The following is a 25,776-nucleotide window of genomic DNA, read 5'->3' as shown; positions in this document are numbered from 1 at the left end:
ATTCCGGCAGCATTCCGGAGCCTATAAATGGCGCGGGCTCCGGCAGCAACCGCGTATTTCGCGACCGGGTGCAAGGGGAACTGATGATCGCGGCTGAATCTTGCGCATGGAAGGGAGGAAAGTGGGGAGGCAGCGCGGGAGCGAGGGAGGGGCGGCTTCTACTCCGCCAGCAACTGCGTACTTCGCGCAGCGGCGCGGGGTCGCGCGCGCCGTACCTTGAAAGCGATTCGCAGACGGCTCATACCTTTGTGCGTTCTGCTTTCTAGCCGCTGTTTGTGTTGAAGCGATAGACAGCACGGAGGTCACTTCGCTCGCTGCTGCTGCCGCGCTTGCGTCAGCAGCTCACGCCAGCGTTCTGACAGCGACTGCCCGCAATCATTGAGCATGGTGTGTTCATGTTTGCCTGTGCGCGCTGACGCCATTCTTGTTAATTCATTTAGTAAGCGAATGTTTCTGAGTTTATACGGCCGATAAAGCTACTATCCTTACTTCGTATAACTGTTTACTAATTTCCTATCGCGATCGATGCTTCGCCTTTCGGGCGAAAGTGCGACTTCTTTAGTTTAATCGCTTTTGGTTGTAGGCATCCGAAATCACATGATCTCAAAAGTACCCAAGCTTAAGTAAGCCACTAGTGAAAAAAAAAGACAAATCGTATGTTTCTAAACCAAGGGGCGTGGTGCTAGCAGAAAGCGCAGACGACAACATTGACAATTTTTCGTTGATCAATGTTTTTTAGCGCGCACAAAAGCGGAAACATTTCTTGGTCAAGCGAAAATTGCCTTACTTACAGGTGTTGTATGTGTAGGTAATGGCTGACGCACAGATACCGGCACGTTATCTGCATTTTTTCTCACATTGTTATGTGATGCGGTCGTCATCTTCTGTTTGTTTTTCCCTCGGTGCGTCTGTGATACGAGTTCACGTATGGTTTCTATAGTATGAATAAATAACATGTTCTCACAACTAAAACTTCAGGTGTAAGTTAGCCCTTCTGTTTGTCATATTTTCTGTGTCCCCGGTTTCTGCGGTCTTCGCTCTTCACCGCTTTCATCTTTGTCATGTACTTTTTTAATACTTCACCACGTGTGTTTATCTTGCATGCAGATAAGATTGACGTCATTGTGTAGCTCTTGCCGATATTTTTTTCTTGCTTTGACTGAATTAAAGTGATATTTTTGAGTTCTTAAACTCAAGAAAGGCACTTTGACTTGTGGGACGATGCACATCCAGAATCGCAATAAAGGTACCTGCTTCAATACGCACTGGATTCAAGGTCATGCTGCGAACCATCACAACAATGCTGCTGACCAGATTGCACATAGCCCTATTACTCAGTATGTTCCGTCAGTTTTCCTCCGGCACCTCAACCCCTCAACTCATTCCGCACCCGTAAATATTCCCTCCGGCGGTACACACGTGCATTTGTCCCACTGCATGTCTTCTCACTTTCCCGTCACCCAACTATGGCGGGAGAAGTGCTCAGAAGGTTCCGCGATGGGGTTTCCCTTACTGCCTACTGCCACATCTGTATGGAACCCGCCGTACTTTCCGTTGCGTGCAACATGTCGGTGGTATTCTCTTACAGTGACGGAAGCAGATGCCTACCGCCTAGTATGGACTTGTCCGGCTTGCAAATGGAACGCTCCCGTCTCCTACTGCAAGCTGGCTCACGCTGGAGTGCCACGACCAGCTGTGATCACTGGGTGCACAATAACGAATACGACAGAACACTGCTCGATTTCATACACTGCACTGGCCTCGCGACATAAATACAGCACACAGCCTACATTACGCCTGAAGGCACGTCTTAATCACAATAAACTAGAAGAGAAAGAAATCAAGTGACTTTAAACCGAATGTAACAACAGCGCCGCCGCGTGTTCGTGACGTCACGCTCTGCAACTCTTTACTCTCGGAAAGCACTCTTAATAGTATAGCATGCGGGTTTTCTGCCGTTATCCAGTATACAAATGACAGTCAGTTTATGCCGCAGCCTTCACGCGTTATGTGCGCGGAGTGAGCAGACGAACGCTTCTGCATGGCGAAGTTCGATATTGCTTATTCAGATTCTGTCGTGTTCGTTTCAATCAACGTTTGTTGTCCCTAACAGCTTGAGAGCGTCGTTTCTTAGGCGCCGCGGTGCACCACACTGAGAAAATACTGTGCGTTTGTATGGCGGAGTGACTGCGGCGTCGAACAGAAAACTGCAGTCAACTGTTTCACTCAAGGAAGCTCGACCGATTGTACAGCTTTTTATATTTTTCGTGTCCTTGAGGGATTACATAAAGGGCAGAATCCCGGTATGAGCATTACAGACTGGTTTCTTTTGTTGATTAATTCATAAGACGATCCGAACAAAATGCTGATTGAGTAAGCTTTCTCGTTCTGCTCTCAGACATCGGATGTGAGCTTTGAATTTGTAGGTCGTTACCACTGCTCCCCGCCTACGGCTTCTCGCGATGGTACCAACCGGACCGTATGAAAGAACAAAGACAAACAGAAACGAAAATAAAGGAATCAGTTAATGCCAGGAAGGACCTTCGATTAAAAGACCTTGTTTGAACATTCTTCACCGGCCTAAGCCTGTAATGCGCTGCAACGTGCCGTCACTCGTAATCGTGCCTAATCTCACTGCGTAGTAAGAAATGAAGATTGAAGATGAAGTGCTCAGTGTATTACTTTGTTTGAACGTTGAGGAAAATTAGCCGTACCGTTCAGTTGAAAGTGAATACTATTTTGTAGGATGATGAGACCCGCCGTGGTTGCTCAGTGGCTATGGTGTTGGGCTGCTGAGCACGAGGTCGCGGGATCGAATCCCGGCCACGGCGGCCGCATTTCGATGGGGGCGAAATGCGAAAACACCCGTGTGCTTAGATTTAGGTGCACGTTAAAGAACCCCAGGTGGTCAAAATTTCTGGAGTCCTCCACTACGGCGTGCCTCATAATCAGAAAGTGGTTTTGGCACGTAAAACCCCAAATATTATTATTATTAGGATGATGAGGAGGCCCATGCAATACTTATTTTATCTCCCTTCTTTCTATTTCCCTACTCCCTTCCCCCAGCGCAGGGTGGCCAACTGGACTCTTGATTGGTTAACATCCCTGTCTTCCTTTTATCTCTCTCTCTCTTGCGCAAGAAAATGCGCGCAAAGGTTCACCGCACTAAAAGAATATTATGGTAGATTCAACGCACGTGTTGGAATCAACGTTAAGCGAAACTCGAAGCGTTGATGAATTGTTTCGATTAAATGCTGTGCAAAGGCACGCATGACGCGCTAAATTTTTTTTTGCATGTATGCACTAGGAGGTGTTCACGTGCTCCTCCCCATCGCAGAAGTCTTGTCTTTTGGCTTCGCGGTATCGCGCAGTGTCGTGTTCTGCACCGCATTTTGAAGCGTATAGTAAATACGCGCCTGTTCAGCGGGACGGACATACGCTTGTGCTTCGACCACGCGACTCACGTGACCCACGCGACCACCGGATTGCACGGTCTCCAGGAGTGGCCTACTTTATTCGGCGAAAAATCGACCGAACATACGCGCCAAACCCTGGCAGAGAAGGCAGAGAATTATTTGCTTTAATAAAGGAACTATGCGCTTGAAGGCGCGTATTTTGTTGCAGTAAGGATACTGAATTATTTCGTTGCATAATTCTGTAGAGAACAGAGTTGGTCACCGGCACAACTCGAGGGATGCTATACAGATATACAGATAACCATAAGAGCTGATTCGTCATATATGTTGAAGCGGTCTGCGCTGGACGCATGAAAGAAGACGAAGGAAGGTGCTAGGGGAGAAGTGAGAAGGAAGAAGTTGGAATAAAATGGCGGACGACACCCGTCTCACTTAGATGATGTCATTTCTGTTGCCGTTCTAGTTAGGAACGCTACATTTTGGCGCAGCCGACAGTTTTCGAAGACCAGCGATGCGGGTGACGTTTTTCGTCGACCAGGCGTCATCAGAGTCTGTTGTGTTCACCCGATACCAAGTGCACGGTGAGCCAGCGACGGACCTTCCTCTTGAAGTTAGTTCTACCGCGCTGATCAACGTGGTACTGCAACAAGCTGCAATCAGCCGCCAAGCCCTCGTGCAAACAGGATCGGTGACAGTGAATCTACAACTGCAGACACTGAGCGAACTCGTTCTGGAACCCATACGACGTGGCACCCTCAAAGAGGAAACGCCTGCCGGGAAGGTGAGCCTAGACTTGAGTGTTATGGAACTGCAAAGGAACATTATACAACAGATCGAAATAATGAGAACTTTCGTCCAAGCGCTTAGTCGAGAGCAGTCAGCACGAAGTATTGTTGAACCAGATGTTTTTGAAGGAAAATCGCAAAATGCACACTACTGGCTGTGTTTTTTCGAGTACGCCTGTGACAAGAATCTGTGGCACTCCGACGACACAAAGATTTTGCATATGCGCCGCTATTTGGGCGGTATAGCCAGAAAATGGTATGACGTGCAACTCATGGATTATGGAACAACATGTTGGGAACTGTGGAAAAGCAACTTTTTAGGGGCTTTCGAAGGCAACGCAGTAGAAAGATGGGATGAGGCACTGCGGTTCAGTTATACAGGTGGCTCTCTGCTTGAGTACTGTCTTGAGAAGCGTCGCCTGTTGTATTCTGCAGAACCGAAGCTGTCGTCTTCTGCTGTTGTAGCTTTGATAACGCAAGGGTTGTGTATCGAGATCCGTTGTCATGTCCAGCTCAAAGGTCCAAGAACGTTTGATGACCTTCTGAACTTTCTACAGACCTCAGTGCCAAGAATTACATCGAGAAGACAGCCAGATGGTAGAACAGAGCAACTTGATGCCAATCTAGAGTCGTTGCCGTCAACTGAATGTGAACACAGCTTCATAAACAAATCTCTGGGAAGCGTAAATCATGACTGTGAGGATGGTGAAGAACCAATTACCGCAGTTCACGGCAACCTACTTCCACATAATCTGTCTACCGTGCATCACAAGCCCCAGAAAAAGAGCTTCAGTGAGACAGTATATTTGGTGTCGTCAAGCTTATTGTACGCCCCCATTAAGGTAGATGGCATTGAAGTGAAGGCTCTCGTTGACAGTGGAGCTTCGGTATCTATTATCAACAAGACTCGAGTGGATGCCAGTCGTCTGCACGCTGGTAGAACATTGCGTGTCCAAGCCTACGATGGGTCAGTGACCATGCATAGCGAATGGGTAACCCTGGCTATTGAATTTCAAGGAAATGCTATTACCAGTGACGTATTGGCCATTCCAAATGTCACCTACGATTTTCTTTTGTCCCGTCCAGACATGAAAAAACTTAAGATGAACCTCTATTGGGATGACAAGGTAATGGCCGAAGACACGATAAGAACAGAAGACCCTGGTGAAGAACCTAGTGTATCAAGGCTAATTTTTCACCACGAAGACATCAAGACTAAGTACCCAGAGCTTATATGCATAGGAAGCTACCCTCCAGCAATGAAATCCCATGTCGTTCCTTTCGAGCTCGCAGATAAAACAGTGGTTCGTAGAACCCCCTATAATATGTCCAGAGATAAAAAGGTGTGGCTGAAAAAGGAGTTGCAAGAAATGTTAGACGCAGGTATCATCCGGCCTTCTGTATCCCCATTTGCTTCTCCTATCACTATTGCACCTAAAGAAGACGGGACATTCCGCCTCTGCACAGACTACCGGGCTCTCAATCGTCAAACTGAATTGATACCTTATCCAATGCCGAGAATCGACGACATCATTGACGAAACCGGTGGTTGCCATTGGTTTTCACGAATAGATCTCTGCAAGGGCTTTTGGCAGATTCCACTAAGTGAAGAAACGAAGAAGTACACCGCGTTCATAACCCCATTTGACTTGTTTGAGTACAACCGCCTACCATTTGGTTGGAAAAACTCCCCTGCGTGGTTTCAGAAGATTATGACGGACATTCTGAAACCTTACCTGGGCACATTTTGCAATGTGTACATCGACGACATCATCATCTACTCAAAGACAAAGGACGAACACCGTAGTCATCTTTCAAAAGTTCTTCATGCCCTCAGTCTTGCCCAACTCAAAGTCAACTTCAAGAAAAGTGCGTTCTTTCAAGATACCGTAGTATTTCTTGGCAGGGTGTTTGATGGACAGACTAAAAGCACCAAGCAAGAATCGGTAGAGAGAATCTCCAAGCTGGTAAAGCCTTATGATGTGCACTCCCTGCGCGTTTTTCTTGGCCTTGCAGGACACTTCCGGGCGTTTATCAAAGACTACGCACTGAGAACAAGGTGCCTCACACGTTTAACTCAGAAAGACGTGCCTTTTCATTGGGACGAGAAGTGCGAAGCTGTCTATCGTGAGCTTGTAAAACTAATATCGTCGGACCCCATCTTGCGAATACCGGATTTTTCCTTGCCTTTCGTGCTGAACACGGACGCATCACATTATGCTACCGGTGCAGTTCTATACCAGAAGCCATCCAAACAAGCTGATCAAACCAAACACTACGTCGTGGGGTACTACAGCTATACCCTGAAACCCGCCGAAATCAATTACTGTACCACAGAAAAGGAAGCTCTGGCCGTCTTAAAAGCTGTGCAGTACTTTCGTACTTACCTGGAAGGTGCCAAATTCATACTTTTCACGGACCATCAAGCATTTACTCAACTTCTGAGCATGGCCCAGCCAAGAGGCCGCATTGCTAGATGGGTGAACTATCTGCAACAATTTGATTTCGTAATTTCGCACCGTCCTGGCCCACTCCTCACTGACGCTGACGCACTATCAAGATTACTTGTACAGGAATCAAGCAATAATCCAGATACAATCAATCATATTAAGCTATGGGAAGGTACAGAAGAGCTCCAGTTTATCAATGGAAGGTATCACGTACCACCAACTATGATTCCAAGGATTCTTCATCTATACCACGACACCCCTGAATCGGGTGGACATGATGGCTTCTGGCGCACTTATAAGAAATTGCTCATGAGATTCACATGGCCGGGCATGAAAAACGACATCAGCCATTACATCCGCACATGCCACCTCTGCCAGGTGAACAAAGTTAAATTCAAGCAATCGACAGACGTTATGACAAACCCTGAATATTCAAGCATCCCGTTCGAAGTAATTCATTTGGACTTCGCGGAGCTCAAAAAGAAGGGGGAAGGAGTCAAGCGAACGCAAGCTTTCTTGCTCTCCATAGATGAGTGCACACGGACGATTGCGGCTAAAGCTGGCAAAGAAGACGCAAACAGCGTAATAGACCTCCTCAAAGCTGAGTGTTTTAAACACACAAAGACGCTCGTCTGCGACAACGGGCCGGCTTTTCGGAGTGCCAAATTATCAAAGTGGGCCCAGGAGCACGGCATCATGATAAAGTATTCTTCTCCATACCACCCGGCAGCAAACGGCCTAGCGGAACGTGCCATACGAGACATCAAACAGTATCTGAAGATGTATCCAGACTTTGCCGGTGGCTGGAAGTGCTGTCTCGAGGCCGCTGTGAAGCATCACAACAGATCATACACCACGAGTTTAGGCTGCAGCCCTCATTTTGTAACTTCAGGTACAGCGCCCATACTTCCTGCAGATCGTGAGCTAGGTCTCCTAGAGAACCTCGAACTTGCGGAAGTAAGGAAAACTGTCAAAGAACAGGAGATCTACAAGCGCCGCATGAAGCGAAACTTTGATAAAAGGCACAGTAGCGAGATACCGGACATACAGCCTGGAGACTATGTCCTTGTAAGGAAAGGAGCTGTGCCCTCAAATTCAAAATATTGCGGACCATTTCAAGTTATTAAGACTGCATGCCAGCATGGAATATTGAAGAATGTCTGGTACACCGGAGCCTCGGGCCAAACGGAGTGCGCCGCTATTGGAAACGTATTCAAGTATTACCCCAGGAGGTGTAATTAAAAGAAATCCGGAAGAGTGAAGCGGTCTGCGCTGGACGCATGAAAGAAGACGAAGGAAGGTGCTAGGGGAGAAGTGAGAAGGAAGAAGTTGGAATAAAATGGCGGACGACACCCGTCTCACTTAGATGATGTCATTTCTGTTGCCGTTCTAGTTAGGAACGCTACATATGTGCTGTCCTAAGGTTGAGCTGTTCGACAAGGCGCGGTCAGCAAAGTCCGGGAGGGTTAACCAAGAAAGCCTCGGTTTTAAATTTCTTTGTAAATCTAAGGAACGCCTAATAGCAAAAAAGAAGGCTGCGCATGCGTTCTGCTATCAGAACACTGAGTAACAGCAACGTCGAAATGCTTACCGTCCAAAGCGGTCGATTTTCTTTTTCTGTTGTCTACCGCACTCCTCACGGTAGCTTGTCTGATTTTTTTGGTTATTCGAACGTGAAATGACGTTTCTTTCTGATAACTTATCATCCTATGTTGGAGGAGACATTAATGTTGACATGGCCACCTACAACCTCGCTCAACAGCAAATGCTGGTCACAATTCGAAGTGCTAATTTTAATAATGTCATAAATCACTCAACGCGAGTAACTGCCACAACTTCAACTCTGGACGTAATTATCACGAATCATGCTACAGCTTCGCAGTCTGCTTGTATAGCCGTACCCATTAGCGATCACCTACCTGCGTGTTTCTGTGAAATCAAGGCACCAGATAATTTCCTATAGACGGCTTGAAACACTTGAGGGCTGCATTGCATCTGTAGATTAGAGTCCAGTTTACGAACAATGCATGTCTGAAAACGCATACAAAGAATTTCTTCAAGTTTTCCTGCCGATCTACGACTGCTTCCCGATCAATGATATTTCACCTTGCAAAAAAGCACGCAAGCCATGGATGACACTTCGACTTATACGTCTTATCAAAAAGAAGCACAAACTGCTTGCTAAATTCATAAACGATAAAAACCCTGAAAATCTGACACAATTCAAATCCCTACGTAACAAAACAGCGAAATTGGCTCTGCTAGGAATGCCTACTACAATAACTTATTTGACTTAGTCCTCCTACGCAAATCAAAAGATAAATGGAGATACTTGAAGGGACTATTAAACAGGGATACCTAGACCTAGAGACTCACAAGCTTAACCATAGGCGGACAAAAACTATGTGGCTCAAAGCCGCTGCTTTCAGTGAATTCTTTTCCCAGGTTGGTAGAAGCTGCTACAATCTTAACTTTTCCTGTTTTCTATATAACCGAACACCACAGTCACTGTTTTTTGAGCAAGCAGACGACAATGAGGTATTTTCTACCTTTAATGCTTTACGCGATAGCTCTAGCTTAGACGCATTTAATGTCGAAAGCAGGCCAGTAAAATATGTATTATCCTTGCTCGTCCCGTGCCTAACACATGTATTTAACATTCTGCTGATCACATGACAATTTCCCGCAGATATGCAGCTAGCAAGAGTTGCCGCCATTTACAAGAAAGGCGATAGGAATATTTTGGGTAACTAGAGGCCTATATCGATCCATCCGTATTTCTCAAAGAGACTGGAGCAAATGATTCGCTGCCGTCTGCAAGGCTTTTTTCTCAAGCACTCTGTAGTTACTGACCGCCAGTGTGATTTTACTCGGAATAGATCAACCGTACACGTGCTACTTGATCAAAAAGAACATATACTAAGTGACTTGAATCCAAACTACTCCCATTAGGCATATTTGTAGACTTCATCAACGCGTTCGACACGCTCAAGCACAGCTTTTTTTTCGCAAAACTACAACACTATGGTGTACGGGGCACGTCCTTAATGAATTTAAATCATATTTAAACTTCTGTTTCCAGTATGCAGTAATTGCAAACTATTTTTCTGAAGTCCTGCTAATCAAAAATGGTGTTTTGCAAAGCAGTTTATTGGGACCTCTGCTCTTTATTATTTATGTCAATGACATTATTATTATCACTAACGACGCAAAATTCATCAGGTATGCAGATGATACATCCCTGTTCTTTTCGTCCGATAACATTCTGAAAGTAACTGACACTGCCAATCGGGTTCTTTCATTACTGGCGAAATTGTCAGTGTACAATTCACTAAAATTTAACGAAGGTAAAACAAAGGCAATGATTTTTCACTCGAAGAAGTACATATCAAATCCACCCCCTGTTGTCTTAAATGATAATAATATTGATTATGCTGATGAATTTACTTCTCTTGTGGTAGTTTTTGCTACTACTATGACATGGGACGCTCACATAAATAAAACTTAATTGCATTACTCTTTCCACATTTATCGAAATTTTTTCACGTAACAGACATAGTTTATCTGTCAAGAGTAAGCTAAGCTTATAATACGCTTTCTTTTACTCATACCTAAATTACTGCTTTCTAGTCTGGGGTAACACCACTGTTTCGAATGTTCAAAAATTATTTGTTCTTCAAAAAAAAATAAAATATGCTCCGGATAATTTCTGATACCTCATATGATGCCTCCACACTTCCCCTACGCCTAAAATATAAAATTGTTAGAGTAAATACATTTCTTGAATACAGGTTTGCCTGTCTTTATAAAAAAATATAGCAAAAAAATGATAACTTCCTTAATCGCATAGTAAAACTCGCACCGCATATTACGCCATATGAAACTAGAATACGACATACTTATACATTGCCCCGATGTAGAACTAACTATGGTTTCAAAATTGATATACATATTGCCTAAATGAACACTCAATACTGTGATAATTTATGCTATACGTCATTTTGTGCTATTGGAGACTTATTCGTGACTTAGTTCTTGTTGACCTTATATTCTAGAGCACGCACTCAGTGCTTACTCTCTCCCTTCCTTCCTCTTTCTGTTCCCCTTTCCCCCACCACCAGTGTATGGTAGCAAACCGGATGCTCTTCTGGTTGACCTCCCTGCTTTTCCTGTCCTTGCTTTCTCTATATCTCTCTCTTTTCTTCTATTATAATTTTACACTGTTTCACGTTAATCCAAATATTTTTCGTTCTGTTTATTTAATATGCGAGTATTCACTACATGTTATAATTGCATTTGAAGTTTCATATATCATTGTATAAAGATCTACGTAACTCTTGTACTCACAATGTCCGAGATAGTTGATTGCACTACACATATTGTACTTTAATATTGCTCAACTTTTTCCTTTTATTCATTCATTTTTTTTCTCCTGTCGCGATTGTCAATGTTGTTCGACATTGACAGCTTTGTCAAGCGACGCCTTTCGGTTCGACAGCTTTGTCAAGGTGTCGTATTGATTGCTTTTTCTCTCTGACCCCCAGTTTGTGCTGCATACCGTATTGCAAACTGAAATAAAGCTTTGATTGATTGATTGATTGATTGATTGATTGATTGATTGATTGATTTATGACGTGCAACCAGGGTACGCGGAAAACACAAGGTTGGGTGTCTACAGCGTTTGGGAAAAGAACGCATCTATGTTAAATTATGAAGTTTTACGTGCCATACCACGATCTGATTATGAGGCACGGCATAGTGGGAGACTCCGGAAATTTGGACCACCTGGGGTTCTTTAACCTGCACCTAAATCTAAGTGCATGGATGTTTTCGCATTTCGTCCCCATCGGCATGCGGCCGCCGCGGCCAGGATTCGATCCCGCGACCTCGTGCTTGGCAGCCAAACACCATAGCCACTGCGGGTACGCATGTATGTTTTTTAACGGTCATAAGAGAGCGAGCGAGCGGGTGAGAGAGAGAGAGAGAGAGCGAGAGAGAGAGAGCGCGAGAGAGAGAGATAGAGAAAGAGGTCACTAGGAAATGATAGAAGCGACGAGGCCTTTCCTCTTACTCACGTAGAGCATCTTGGTGAAGAACGTGTCACGTCCTCGGCTAGACTGCGGATTTGGGGACGACTTCAACGTGACGCTAAAATGTCGAACCGAAAAAGAATTAACTGGCTTGGTTTGGGGTTCAATATGCTGCAATTTCGCCGTTCCGGTTCAGTTCCCCGCTCGGAAAAATAAGATAACGGTTCGCGAACCGGTTAGAAATTCCGAGCTGGTTCAGCGCAATTCACATCTTCCGCCTCTCGACCATCGCGATGCACACGATGTCTGCATCGTGTGGCAGGCCACACACGGCGCACACAGGGTAACGAGCTATTCTTATGCGTAAGTTTTGTTTCGAGGCGACAGAGACGAACTCCCTTGCTGGCACGTGGCAAACATCAGTTCGTATCTTTGCGTGAGTGGCTGCGCCTCTTGACGTCCACCAATGTGCATGATCGCCTGTGATGGACGGAACGATGAACGCCTGTGCTTGTGTGCGTTCATGCTGCGGATTTTGCTTCTCGCCTTCCACTTATCTTTCACTCCCATTTCCCGCTTCCCTAGTGCAAGCAGATTAACTATGTCTTTCCTTTATCGCAACTCTTTCTCTCTCTTTCCATATTAATATCGAGCAAATTAATTTCATACATCTACAGCCGCCACGTGTACACAAAACCAGACATTGTATAATCATGCAGTGGCGCGGCGACAGAATGTGCGGCACCCGGTGCGGCGCTTGGACGCTCCCACCCCTGCACTCCCCATTTCCAGCGTTTGCTTTTATCGTCATCCAAACTGATTATCTCCATGCTTTAGAACATGAAGTCAGTCTTCTGAGACGCAGAAGTGCTCATAATTAAGCATCTGTAAGTATAAAGAAGTCCGTGATCACAACTGAATTATGAAGTTTGCTTTTTTTTAGAAACGGGATGACAAATTTCAACTGAGCGTTGTTACAACGCCGTCAATACTGAACATTTGTTGGTAGCAGATGCTTGGACAGTCTATTGTCTGTGAGCCTATCATATTTTCGTCCAAGAAATGGTTGACCTATCTCGACTATGATTTGCAGCTTCTTGCACTTTTGCGTTTGGCGATGCTCGCATACACATGTACGCCTTCACTATACGAACATACATGATTACTCTGTTATTGTGTATTACACATGCTCGTGTGCATCGTCTTGTTCTTAAGCCCCTCTACTCCGCCTTACCCTCTGAACCTTCGACCCTCTGAATAGCCTGAAGACTCGCAGGCCAGGGGTGGCATAGGCTGGTGTCTATATAGCTGTGCAGGGAGTCAGGCGAGGCCGAAAGAATCGTAGAGGCGCCGGCGCGCTGTGCTTGTTTACCATCTTTAATCGCTGTCCAAGCCTCTCGAAGCAGACAATGCAAATATAGAGGCGGCCCTGTCCGAGCTTGTAGCACCAGTGTTTGCCACGGACGGAAAACATGAAAACTAGGATATTTTCTCATCATCTCTTCTCCTCTTTCCCCATATCCCATTGTTTTTCAAATTAATTTTTCAATAATTGCACCCCGAATTAATCTTACTTTTTATTGGCTTTACGCCTGCTATACCTTGGTGGTGTGGACTTCCCCTCCCCTTTATTTATGTTTCTTTATTTTATCAAGGGTACTCCAAAAAGCCTCTTTCCCCCAGTGTAGAGTAGTAAAGCGGGCAGTTATTCTGGTTAACCTCTGAGCCTTTCAACTCATATATTCTTTTTAGGGTCTGCGTTCTGTAAAAATGATCTTACTTTGATCTATTAACTTATTTTGCGTCGCGCCGAGTTGCCCAGTTCTGACGAGAAAGGCGGCACAAAAGGATGCAAAATAAGTTTCTAAAAATTTAGCCCCTTTGTTTGCTAGTGTTTCTGGAAGAACATACGGGGGCAGCTTCTTTTTATACCTTTTTTAATTTGGGGCAGTACCCGCGCGAAGTGTTCCCATTTATTACTTGCTTTCGTGCTCTGCATTTTTTGACCTTTTTGACTGTAAAATGTATTACCTTCGGTGATCTGACGAAAAACGACGTGCTCAGCATGAGAACGTTATCTGCCACATATGCCACTAATTCATGTTCTATTCACCTCTTCACACCGCACCGCTGAAGTTCAGTAGCTTTGTGTGTGGTCACCTATTTTGGAAGGTAGACTATACTTGGAAAGGATGAGTGCTGAGGCCTTCTATTTTACCGCTGAACAGTTCACGTGTTCATCCCGTTGCGGTGTCCGCGGAAGGGGATTTACCTCTTCTGTTAAAAGCCAATCCTACCCCTCCCCCCTCCACACACAACCGACCCCCCCCCCCCCCCCCTTGCCCCCTAATCATGGCGGTCTTGTCTTTGGCTGCAGTGGCCACACAACAGCGGCGATACCAGCACAGCGACGTGCAAGTCCTCTATGCGACTGTGCGCTGGTTTCACACATCTTGAACAGATGTAATTTTTACAAGCTGTGGTTAGATCGCCTTTAAAAGTTGTGATCCTGTGACCACGCTTCAAACCTGTCGTGGTTGCTCAGCTGCTGGGCACGAGGTCGCGGGATCGAATCCCGGCCACGGCGGCCGCATTTCGATGGGGGCGAAATGCGAAAACACCCGTGTACTTAGATTTAGGTGCAGGTTAAAGAACCCCAGGTGGTCGAAATTTCCGGAGTCCTCCACTACGGCGTGCCTCATAATCAGAAAGTGGTTTTGGCACGTAAAACCCCACAATTTAATTTTTTAATTTTAACCACGCTTCAAAGTCGAACTCTCTCTTGAGCGGTGTATATCGCAGTTCGACTTATCGTTCGATGCAGAGAATTGTGCTTTAAATTAGAAATTCTCATTGAGTTCCATTGTCTGTTTAACGCTCATACATCGACCATCTTGTCTTATAGAATACGCTACGTCGTGTTCAACAGACGAACGCCAGAGCCACGGAGCGCCCAGTTCGATCTGCTCGTTTGGTTAATCTCCCGGTATTTTAATTAAAAGGGGTTTAATTAACACAATGTTTGTTGTGTTTGGGATTAAACATCGCGCTTTACCAAAGCTCGTCGACGAGCGTACTGAAGCCGCTACGCTGGACGAAAATAAGGGGCGAGTTTCGGGGGGCAACTTTGGAGGCCGGGGAGTCGCGTCTCAAGTGATAAATGAGATAGTCTGATTCTCAGACGAAGGGCTGTGCTGGATTCGGCGTATCCTCACGTGGTTCTGGCAGCGATAGTGCTGGCGACACCATACCGAGTGGCTGCTCGTAGTGCTCGGGGTGAAACCTACATTGGCTTTGCAACGGGTAAGTTGAGTGTGTTGTATGCTGTAGTCGCTGTGCAGAGCCCGTTGTTTACATTTGTTCCCAGTCTTCCGGCGCGATTTGTAACGTCGATGGTCTGTTGTCCACGCCGAATATTAACAGTTCTGAACGTACTTGCCCGTTGATAATCCTCTTTTTTTTCCTTTTCAAGCTTAAGCTAGCGATAACCGACATATGTCTGTTGTGACCTTTTGATTTAATCAGATGCGGGACTTGCTCCTTGTTTTTTATATTTATTGAGGGGGTGGTGATGTTAGTATTTTTGCTGCAGAGGCGTTGTTAGTATGCCAGCCTGTGCCACGTTTAGTGGTCCTGAGCACTGCTGCTCAGAACAAAAGGATTTGCTCTTCGTTCAGGAGATCACAGTAATAATCAGTTTAATATAGCCGCAAGGACGAAGGGAAAAAATAAAGTTCACAATACAAGAGGCGCTGATGTAACGAGCGATATGTCATTCGTCATACTAATGTCGTATAGGTTGGCAGTGTCAAATCGCATAGCTCCTGTAAGTGCTAGCGGACTGCCATATATCTTGCACTCGAAGCGATTACCTTTAGCTGCGCATTTTCAGGCGTATAATATGTATTTGCTATTTGGAGGACGCTTGCTATAACCTGCAGAAGACGGCGAGCTACCACAATAATGGTGCCCGATCAAGGATTGCAGGAATAGCTGAGCAATAGGACCGCTTCTTTTCTTTGACGAAGCTAAAGTGAACTAAAGAGGACCACTGGTACGTTCTTCTCGACGTGAATTGGTATTTTGAACAGGCCCGCGCGGAACTCTGCTGCAGAGGACCGACTGACGGGCAACGTGGCACCATCTATTGGCGAACGGGAGCACTGCTGGCGCAACGTCACTAGCGGCCTGGATTGAGAGCCGATACAGGCGTGCCGATTTTTGCGTTCTCTCATTTGGGTCTCGCATCCGCAAGAGTGCGACTGCGGCAAGTCGTGTGCTGTATACAGGGTTCTCAGTCTACTTCTTTTTTTTTTTTTTACGCACCATATGCGGTCTTTTAGCATCGCGTGAATTAAGGTCTTCTGACCCTGCTGCTATCCCTCTGAGAGCCTTTGTACATTCATTATATTGCACTTTACCTTCAATCCTTTTGAAAATTTACCAGGAAGCGATTGAGCAATGTATTCATACCGGATACGAAGTCAGGTGCACGCGAAACTGTAGGGAAGGGGTTTTCTTCCAGCAAAATTAGGGGGAATTTTACTCTAATTTGAACTACACAATTGCGTTCTCAAAGATTACGAGGAGCACCTCTGCAGTACCTTTCGAATACCGCGAGATGACATGAAAATTCACGGTGCAACATCAACATGTCAACCCACGACGTTATATTGCAACTTCTTTGTTTAGGCAAAGGAAAACAGTCTTTAGTATAGCAAGCTTTGAAGATATGGTCACATTGTTCACACAAACATTGCCATCCTGATTTTGGCATGTAATCGTGGTATTTCGAACGAAGACTTGGGTGTTCGCGTACCTAACAGAGCAGTGCGTAACGAAAGCCTACTTGAAAACCTATTGTGCCCTGAACTGTCTTCGTGTCTGGAGGTTATAGAGTCTTTTACTATCCTGACGGGACGCTCGAGGAGAGTGGTATAGGAATTCAAGGCTTAAGCACAGACAAACAGCACGGCTAGGTTGGTCGTTTCGGCTGTGTTTGTAATGTTTATGTTGAATACGCGTAATGCCTGTTCAAGTGCCCATGTTAAATGCGTGGTAATTGCGTTTTATGCCGGACGTAATCGTTATGTGCCACTTGTAAGCTCCCTCTGTCACGTTTGTTGATTGGTTGTACGACATGAATTCTTTGTTTTCCATTATTTGTCATCTGTGAACATGACAATTATGCACGAAGACGCATGTGTCGCATTGTGTTCTTTTTATCCCAGGTTTGTGACTCTTGAAACTTCCTACCACTGCCTAAAATACGTGGGGTATCCGTCAAATGTTTTATAGCTTCCATGTCCTCCTCGTCTGTAAAATTTATATGCATAGTTGGAAGAGGGTGACGATTATGATGATGAACATAAAACTGCCTATCGCGTATTTTAGAAGCTCCGTGAGTAAGAAAGGCCGATAATTGCGTAATCAACACATTTGTCCTTACCAGTGCAGATAAACAAACCTCAAAGACAAACAGCAAATAAGTTTATTTTAGTAGATTAGCGCGTCAAACTTATAAACCCCGTGATCCGGCTTCTAATAAGAGCACGGCTTGCGTCTATCTCCTCTGCTATCCGTTGCTTTCGAAGTTGTGCTCAACACTAGAAAAACACGTTCTGCAGTAACACTTTTGGATCAAGATTGCTGATTACTATAACAGAGAAACAGAAGGACAAAGCTCAGAGGCAATGGCGTCAATTTACGTCATAGGTCACCAGGCATTTTCTCGTGTTTTGGTCAATTTCGCGAAAAGTGAGTCCCTAAAAGTTCCCAGATTCAACATGTCCTTAAATTACCATGTCCTGCGTTTAGTTTAATTCTCAGGATGACACCAGTTTCAAAATATTAATTCCTGAACTTTGTGGTGGAATGCATTGGCGTTCCGGTTACTTTTCTGCTTGAAGGTATAAAACGACGTCTTGTTAAGAGAGTAACTGGAACGCCAATGCATTTTCCCGCAACGTTCGGGAATCAATATCTAGAAACTGGTGTCATCCTGAGAATTCGTTTCAAGTGGATCTGGCTTGCGAACTCCACGGCTGGAATTTGTAAATTGAAAAATGGGCCATGAAGTAATTAGCTAAAAACGTTAATTAATGATTTTTGTTAATGATTCGATTATGCATTTCAATTTGTTTTGCAAGTAGTGTCTGCCGCTTCGAGTAGACCACCTTATGAACTAAAATTGTGCTATCTCCTGCCACAGGCAACCTTCAAGAATTTTCGAAAGTGTCCGATGAAACACTCTGTATACTGGCTTGATACATCAATTTTCTTCACTTCAGACATTGTAGAAGTTGGAGTATAGTGAGTTTTCACGCCTATTTTATTTGGCTTAACACCGATTTCCACATAAGCGCGGGAACCGACGATTTTTTTATCGCACGGTTTTAGGGTTGTTAAGCTTGATCATATATTTATGATTTTCTTATATTGACCATTTTAGCACTTCTGTCAATACCTTTTCCAATACTAGATTGATTTTCCCGTAGTAGATGACTGGTTGCTAGAAAACAGTGGGGCAACATAAATTAAAAGAAGAAACAAAACAAAACCGTAACAAATAAGAAACACTTCAGGCCTCGCACAACACAGAACAAAGAGTGTGTGGATAAGCCAGCACCGACTTTCATTTTTGGTTGGAATTTATCCTTCGGTTTTATTTACTCATTTGTGGAGGATATTGTTTCTTTCGGCTTGTTAGGGCGATGAACTCCGTTGGGTCCTGTTTGAGCATAGATACATAAGCTCGGCTATAACTTGACGTGGCCTGTTAGCATTCCATGGCTACAGTAGCCTTAAAAAGAGGCATCAGGTAACGTTACACTGGTGGGTAAATCATTCAGGTTCGTCTGGGTGTACTTGGCGAAAAAATAAAGAAAATGTTGCTTAAAGTAGAGGATTGGTGCTTCGTTCCTAACCTTGGAGCAGATGATGTCATGATGACGTCATAGTTTGCACATGTTTACGTATCACGTTCCCGCGCTTAAAAAGGGAACAAACGTTGCCAGGTTCCGGCTGTTTTGGAACCCCATTCTGGTCTCTTCTTTATCACTCAATGATTGTCTAACCTCATCCGGAGGTTCCGAAGGTACTTTATGTCGCGCGGAGGCCGTTGCAGAAATGTCAATTCGGCCTCGCCGCAATTGTTTCTTCTTTACGTCATTTTCTACGATTAGAAGTATCTCGTTAAAGAGAGAGAGAGAGAGAGAGCAAGGACAGGAAAAGCAGGGAGGTCAACCAGAAGAGCATCCGGTTTGCTACCCTACACTGGGTGTGGGGGAAAGGGAAATAGAAAGAGGAAAAGGGGAGAAAGTGAGCACTCAGTGCGTGTATCGCCTATTAGGTATACCAGCTGACCAATCAAACCTGGACTAACCTAACATTTAGCTTTAGTGTCCGGGTACTGACATGGCATTTCTGACTCTTCATTTTTTATTTATTTATAGATACTGCGATCTTTTGCAGTAGCTTTGCAGATACATGCAAACAGAGCAATAAACATTGCCAAGCATTATCAAATACAGTGTAGGAAGAAAAATTCAGAATAGTAAACGAAAATACACATTAAGAAAGGACGTGATAGAACTGCATTTAAAAACACGTTATAAAATTCTGTGTTATGGTTTGCTCTGAAAGTTTATTCCAGTTTATTATGGCTCATGAAAAACAAGAATATATAAAGCAACGCAAGGCCGGAGTCTCGGAACGCTGAACGCATACCGGCACTCCTCAGATTCTTTTAAGTAACCTATACAATAATAAATTTCAGGCGAACCAAGTTGGGTTTAGTTTCACAGGAGGTGTATGTCATGACGTCATGACGCAGAAGGCGTCACGCGTGAGCAGAGCATAGTGAAGTTTTCGCACTCATTCCAGTTCGCTCGGTCGTCTGTTATGCTGCTACATAAGAGTGCGCACCGAGTGGATAAGTTGGACACAAAAGCGGGTGGGGGAAGTTGTACGACGAGGCCTGGCAACACGTGTTGCTGGGAAATCTTAATGCGGGAAAAAGAACCTCGTGTGTCTCTAACCACATTGGTTGGAGTTAACCGAGACGTAAGGTAATCCAGCCGAGCTCCCATGAAGTTAGGTAGTGCGTGTCTGCTCATATACCGTGTAGCGTGGCAATCAATTTTCGTTCTCTCTGGTTACCATTGGTGCCTGGCAACGTTATCGACAGCTAACTTTTCACAGTTGTGATAATTTGTGCTTGTTGCTGTGCCAGTTCTAAAAGGATTCTGGTGCATGCACACGGGGAAAAAGCGCGCTCTTTGCTGACTTCTTTTTCTCTTGAAAGTTGTCATCCTCCTAAAGATGGCTACCTAGTCCTTAAATTACGTATTTTGCCCTAAAGTTGTCGTGTGTATACTTTGTTGGCGCTGTGCCGTTGACTTGCGCGATTTGAAATTTCTCGCGGTATACGCATAAACGAGAAATGCAGACCATTCAAGTATTCGACGGTGGAGCGAACGTCGCGTACTCTCAATAATATCGTGTCTGTTTGGTGCGGCTTCTAAAGAACCGGTAGGAAGCCTGATTAAAAAGAAGGTCCGAGAACATAATATCCACCGAAGCGATTTTCCGGGCACAAGCTCCTCATTCTTTTTGCAAGCTTTCTTCCCAGCCATGACGGCACCCGTGATGCAGTGAGAGAAAATTCACTAGTTCTTTCTGCTCGCCTACGCGGAAAAAATCAAGGAACGTGCCTGGTTGTATGACTGCAGTAATGCTAGAGAAGCTTGGCGCAGCTGGTGGGCGAGAGGATGGGACGGCAGAGTGTTCAGGCTTAAGCAGAAGTCTGCAAATGTCACGGCACGTGCCTAACAGATCTCGTTGCTTGTCATTTGAAGGAGGAAACGGGCTTCTGGAGATTTCCCCGGAGGCTCTGGCCCTCACGGGAGAAACGAAAGCGATAAGATACAGTATTCTTGGGCATTTGCAGCATTCGGAAAATGAAACCTTTGTTAGCTCGCTAGTGTGACTATGACCTGGCGCGCTTCTTGCCTCTCTAATGAACTTCTCAGCTCTTTGCGCGTCTTCAACGACAACAGGTGGCGTTGACGTGCAATGAAGGCGCTTTTTGTCCATTACGCGCAACCTGTAAGAGCTCGCAGAGGCAATAATTTAGGCTTGTCGCGCGAAACGCGTCGTTTCGTTGCAACACCAGTGAGCTTTGATGTAGCGCCGGCAGGACGATTATAACGTTCCATTCCATTTTTTCGTAGTCGTACTGAAGAAGATGATTGCGCACGGGTCGACAAGAATTCATGGTCATTTGCTCGAATGAGTTGAGATCCTCAAGAATGCTGTGCGCCGACGTTCAGTTGGTAATATATATATATATATATATATATATAAATGCCATCGTATCGATACACAACTCCAGGATTTTCTGGCTGGAATGAGGTGAAAAGTGCGCACGGATGTTGCGTCATCAGTATTGCGGTGAAAGGTCTCGCAAAAATACATTAACCTTGTGCATTGCTTTCACATGGTTTCTTCTATGTCGCAAACTTCTCCACTTTCGTTTTGCGCCGGCCTCAGCAAGCCAGATGGCGACTTGGCAACCGGCTTAGTTTAAAACACCTGTCGTTATGACCGCGTATAGAGGGAGCGCCAGTATAAAATTAGCCCGCCTAATTTGCATCAAAAACCGGTAACCAAATCTCTCTCTCTTTTTCTTTGTCGCTATCAAAATCATTCCACGAAGCGAGTTATTCACATCACAAGGGCTACTTAGCATCGATCAGCAACTTGAACATACGAACTCTCACTTCCGCAGTAGGCTAATTAACTGTTCCCTTTCACATCGGACGCGCCTGTACAGTGTGATATGACTTTCTTCATGACCGTCGTAGTAGTATAGCGTCGCTGTCTTATACCGTTGCCTGATGTGGTGCGTGATGCGGAAACTCATATTGCAGATAGATGAGCAAGTAGACCTAGCGCTAAATCAGGGCTATGTGACCGGCCGCTTCTTCGGGGTATTGGGATGAAAGGGGAGGGAGGGAGGGGAGAGGGAGGTGAAGCTAGAGCTCATTACAGCGCCGCCTGTTTATGCCCTTTGATCCTCAGAGTGTGCCCGCACGCTTCATTTTACAAGCACCGTTCCATAGATTACCGGCTTCCGCCACTAGACATCTTCACTTTGCCCAATTTCACGCCGGTCCCGAGGGAAATCTCGCGAGTTTCCTTGTCTTGTTCTAACCGATAGGCGGTGAGATCTGCTCGTCAAGTCTTTCGGGCTTCGAACGTCGACGACTTACAGAACGACTGCTGCGCAAGTCATCCCGCAACTCGGTGAAATCGACAGAAACTCGGTTCGTTCACGTTGGCACGTCTCTGAAGAAGCCCCAGGGAACTGAACGGCTTTGGTCGACTCCATTGAGCGTCAGAGATATCCAAGCCCGATCGAGGGCGGCGCGCGAAGTGTGATTCCATCTAAACTAGGAAAGAAATATAACAGAAATAGCCCGGAATCGCAGGTCATATTAGAGGTCTGCGTGGTTATCGCTTCAGTTCAGCGTCTTCTGCGATTTTACTTTAGGTAATTTGCTTTCTAACGCTCAACGTGGGGAGCTAAATTGCTCAGCGAGTGATTTAGAACGAAACTCTTGTCCTAGGCATCGGGCGTGATGTGGCTCTGTCGGTAATTATTATAAGGCACACGAATTACGGCTTAATCAGAACGTGCATCTTTATAATGGAGGCATGTAGTGGAACGCAATTAAGGAGTGAGATGGCGGGTTGAGGACTTAACAGGGCGTAACTGCAAGTTGCGTGCGTATATCCATGCATCGTTCACACGGGTGCTGCGTGCTTCATGCGTAAGCATCGTCGTCCATGCCGCGAAGCCGTTAATTCCCGAGAATTCGCTCGGGCCTGCATTTTGTAAGGATTATTTTTTCTCCGCTTCTATGCATTTCTCGTCATCTGTCCCAGCGAGTGGCCAATTCAAGCGATAGCGGGGCGTGGCTTCATGCGAGCCAATGCCGAGAAAATGTATTAGGAAGTATTGAAAATAGTACCACTTTAAGTTTTGTTCTTCTCTTCAAAAATAATTGCTATGAGGCTATGATTGAGACGAAATAATAGTTCAATCGGCAGCTGCACACGGCCCGCAAGTTTACCCTTCGCCGGTGCAACATAAGAATATGAATAAACGACGGAAAGGGAAGAATGAATTAAGGAAGAACAAGAGGATTCATGGCTGGAGCGTCGCATTCCCACTTACCCTTCATGCCGCCGAAAATAATAATAGTAATAATAATAATAAAAAAGGAAGGGCAGATAGAGACTCTGTGATTTTTGTAAAAATTTCTATGCAAAACGTCATGGGTCACGTTGCGATGCATAAAGTACTACTGCGACGCCACATATTCGCACATAATTTATCATTGCATATTTAGGGAAAGTGTGCCGCTGTGATTTATCAACGAGATGCTGAATATAGTATATACTAATGCCGCAAGCCCTCCAGTAAAGCCTGGTAGCCTTGGTTAACGAATTCCAAGCAATGGAATTGTATACCACACGGGTGCACCTACGAAATCACGTGGCCGCCGGGTTATTGCTTTGTACAAACAGGCACGTGTCAAAACGGTAATGTACGTTAAACTGGAGTCTTCATCACGTGTGCCTGTTTCCGCTATCCCTCAAGAACGCTTACCCATTCTAACCACAGTTTATCTGAAGGGATCTCCCAGATGAGCACCTACAACTATGCTAAGTTTTCGATGTGCGAGTAAGACTCAGGCCGTGACATGTTTGCTGTGCGCACGCATGGTAATAGTCGTTTCGTTATTGACCGATGTACTTCATTTTTGCTTTTCGCTTCGAGTGCAGTGCCTTGCCTTAAAAATTGCTACCTGAAATTCCTGCTGGGCTGTTCATGTCGCAGGACGAACCCGTGTGACACCGACGCGATGCCAGCGTGGCCGCTGGGATATCAGGTCTGCGCATTGCTCTTGGCCTCCTGCCACTTCGCTGCAGTCAGCATGGCGGCGCCTGGCGAGCCAGAGTCCGAGCACAGCGACCAAAGTTTCTGCAGCAGATACCACTGCTGTACTCATGAGCCGGGCCATCTGAATATGGACTGCTCGGCCCGGAACGCCTCCGAGCTCCAAGCAGTCTCGGTTCCTGCGCCCATTACGTCGCTGTCGCTGCAGCACAACCGCATCTGGCACCTCCAGCGAGGTGCCTTCGCGTCGGCGCCCACAGTTTCGAGGCTGGACCTGTCATACAACAACATAGCTTCTATGTCACGAGGCTGGTGGATACCGGTCAGCGGCAGCCGTAGTAACGTGACTTCGGGGCTCAGGTCTCTCTCTCTGTCCAACAATGCGATGGGGATCGTCAACAGCTCTTCCTTCCACGGACTGAACACGCTCGTGGCCCTCGACCTCAGCTACAACCAGCTGCGCATCCTCAGCGGCGAAAGCTTCGCGGGATTGACGAATCTAGAGGAACTCGTGGTGGACCATAACCCAATATACTACGTGCGGGGCAACGCCTTCACGCCTATAGCGCGACTTCGCGTGCTTCAGATGAACCACTTGGGACACGTGGTAATTCCTCCAAATGCCTTTCGTTTCGTGCCTGGCGTCAGGACTCTAGGGTTGGCCGGTAACGACCTCGGAGACATTCCCTACCAGGCCTTACGGACGCTGAAGATGCTGCGTTCGCTCGATGTGAGCCGGAACCAGCTTAGAGTCATCACCGGTTTGAGACTGTTTGGCTTGCCGTTGCTGAGCGTACTGCGTCTCAACGACCAGCCCGTGCTGACCAAGGTGGATGCGCACGCCTTCGGACTCCTGCCCAACCTGAAGGAGGTGCATCTCAGCTACAACCCGAAGCTGACGGAGGTAGCCAAGAGTTTTATATGAGCCAATGAGTAAGATTAATCTTCGGATAAGTTGTGGGTTCGATCTCGTCTTACACTGCGCAGAACACGGGAGCTTGAATGAACTTGCTTGTCATACGCGCCGGTCGTTTGTTTCATTCAAGCCATCCGTCGTAACGTGTAGCCACTTGGTGCATCCTGATGAAATGACAGAAGTAACGATACCTTGACGTGGATAGAACAGAGCTGGGCCAAGACAGAACAGGGATATAACAGAGACGCCGCTTTAGCAGCCGCAGGGGAATGAGTAATGACACGTTGTTGCTGCGAATTTGTTTTATTGTTAAATATACATTTGGGGGTTATACTGGAGTTCATGTTCATGGCTTCGCGGAGCATACGCAGAGCGGGCACATGTGGTACGTACTGAAAAAATCGCATTCCTTTCTAAGCGGCGTCGGCCCGTGGAAGAAAGTGGTGTCGACCGGACAGTGCAAGATTGTAGCCGCTGGTACATTTGGGGCCGAATTAACAAAGTGCTGTTTGCCATTAGCCGGCCGCCTTCGCCATTAACACGTCCTCCATCACAATTGGCTGACGTGTGCTCCAACCAACAATTCCAGCATCTGAACTTATTTTGTGAATACCGGTCCGGGAGGTTCTGTTCTATCCGGAGTCTAAAGCAGCATCCCTCCCAATGTTAATCACATCAGGTGCACCAAAGAAACGCGCATGTCGTTAAGCGCGAGCACTTTCCCATCAGTGGGTAGTCTGATGTCCACAGTGTTGTCAAGTCTTAGAAAGCACACGATTGGCTGCCAGGAGATCTTGTGGGACGATATTTATGGCGGAATGTTTACTTGCTCTTGTAGCGCTGGTTGCCAGGGCCGTCAGCGTGTTTGCAGTCAACATGTTTGTTCGTATACAGATAAGTGGGGTAACTAGTAGTCGACGTTAGCTTTTGCTACGCACGGCGTCGGCTGATTTGTTTTTTTTTCCAAGAGTGTGCTTTCCGATTTCCTACACGTAAACAGCAAGCTTTTAGTCATTTCAAAAGATTACCAAGGGAAAAGTTGCGAACAACTTCAAAGGAAGCCTGACAGTAACAAACTGGAGCGCAGGGAGGGAAGAAGGGGAAGGGGGGGGGCACTGACATCTTTTATAGCGATAGCTGTTATGAGCTCACTGATAGTTGTTTTGATCTCCGCAGGTGACCGCTGCCGTTGGTCGCTTGAATCCCAAAAT

General features: G+C 45.8%; 1 protein-coding gene across 3 annotated transcripts in view; it reads left to right on the top strand.

Annotated features, from left to right (window-relative positions):
* LOC135903790 (leucine-rich repeat and immunoglobulin-like domain-containing nogo receptor-interacting protein 4) overlaps positions 1–25,776 on the top strand; it is a 31,604-nt gene that overhangs the window by 359 nt on the left and 5,469 nt on the right. For 2 of the 3 annotated variants that reach the window (XM_065434193.2, XM_065434191.2), the window contains exon 2: positions 23,590–24,553. In XM_065434193.2, coding sequence (XP_065290265.1) covers positions 23,615–24,553 — 939 coding nt within the window. In that variant the 5' untranslated portion in view covers positions 23,590–23,614. Of the gene's footprint in view, positions 1–15,788; positions 15,893–23,589; positions 24,554–25,776 lie in introns of those variants that run through there. The other variant, XM_065434192.2, reaches the window with a different exon arrangement.

The sequence above is a fragment of the Dermacentor albipictus genome, chromosome 4 (genome assembly GCF_038994185.2).
Source record: "Dermacentor albipictus isolate Rhodes 1998 colony chromosome 4, USDA_Dalb.pri_finalv2, whole genome shotgun sequence".
Lineage (NCBI taxonomy): Eukaryota > Metazoa > Arthropoda > Arachnida > Ixodida > Ixodidae > Dermacentor > Dermacentor albipictus.
This window is presented reverse-complemented; position numbering and strand designations above follow the sequence as displayed.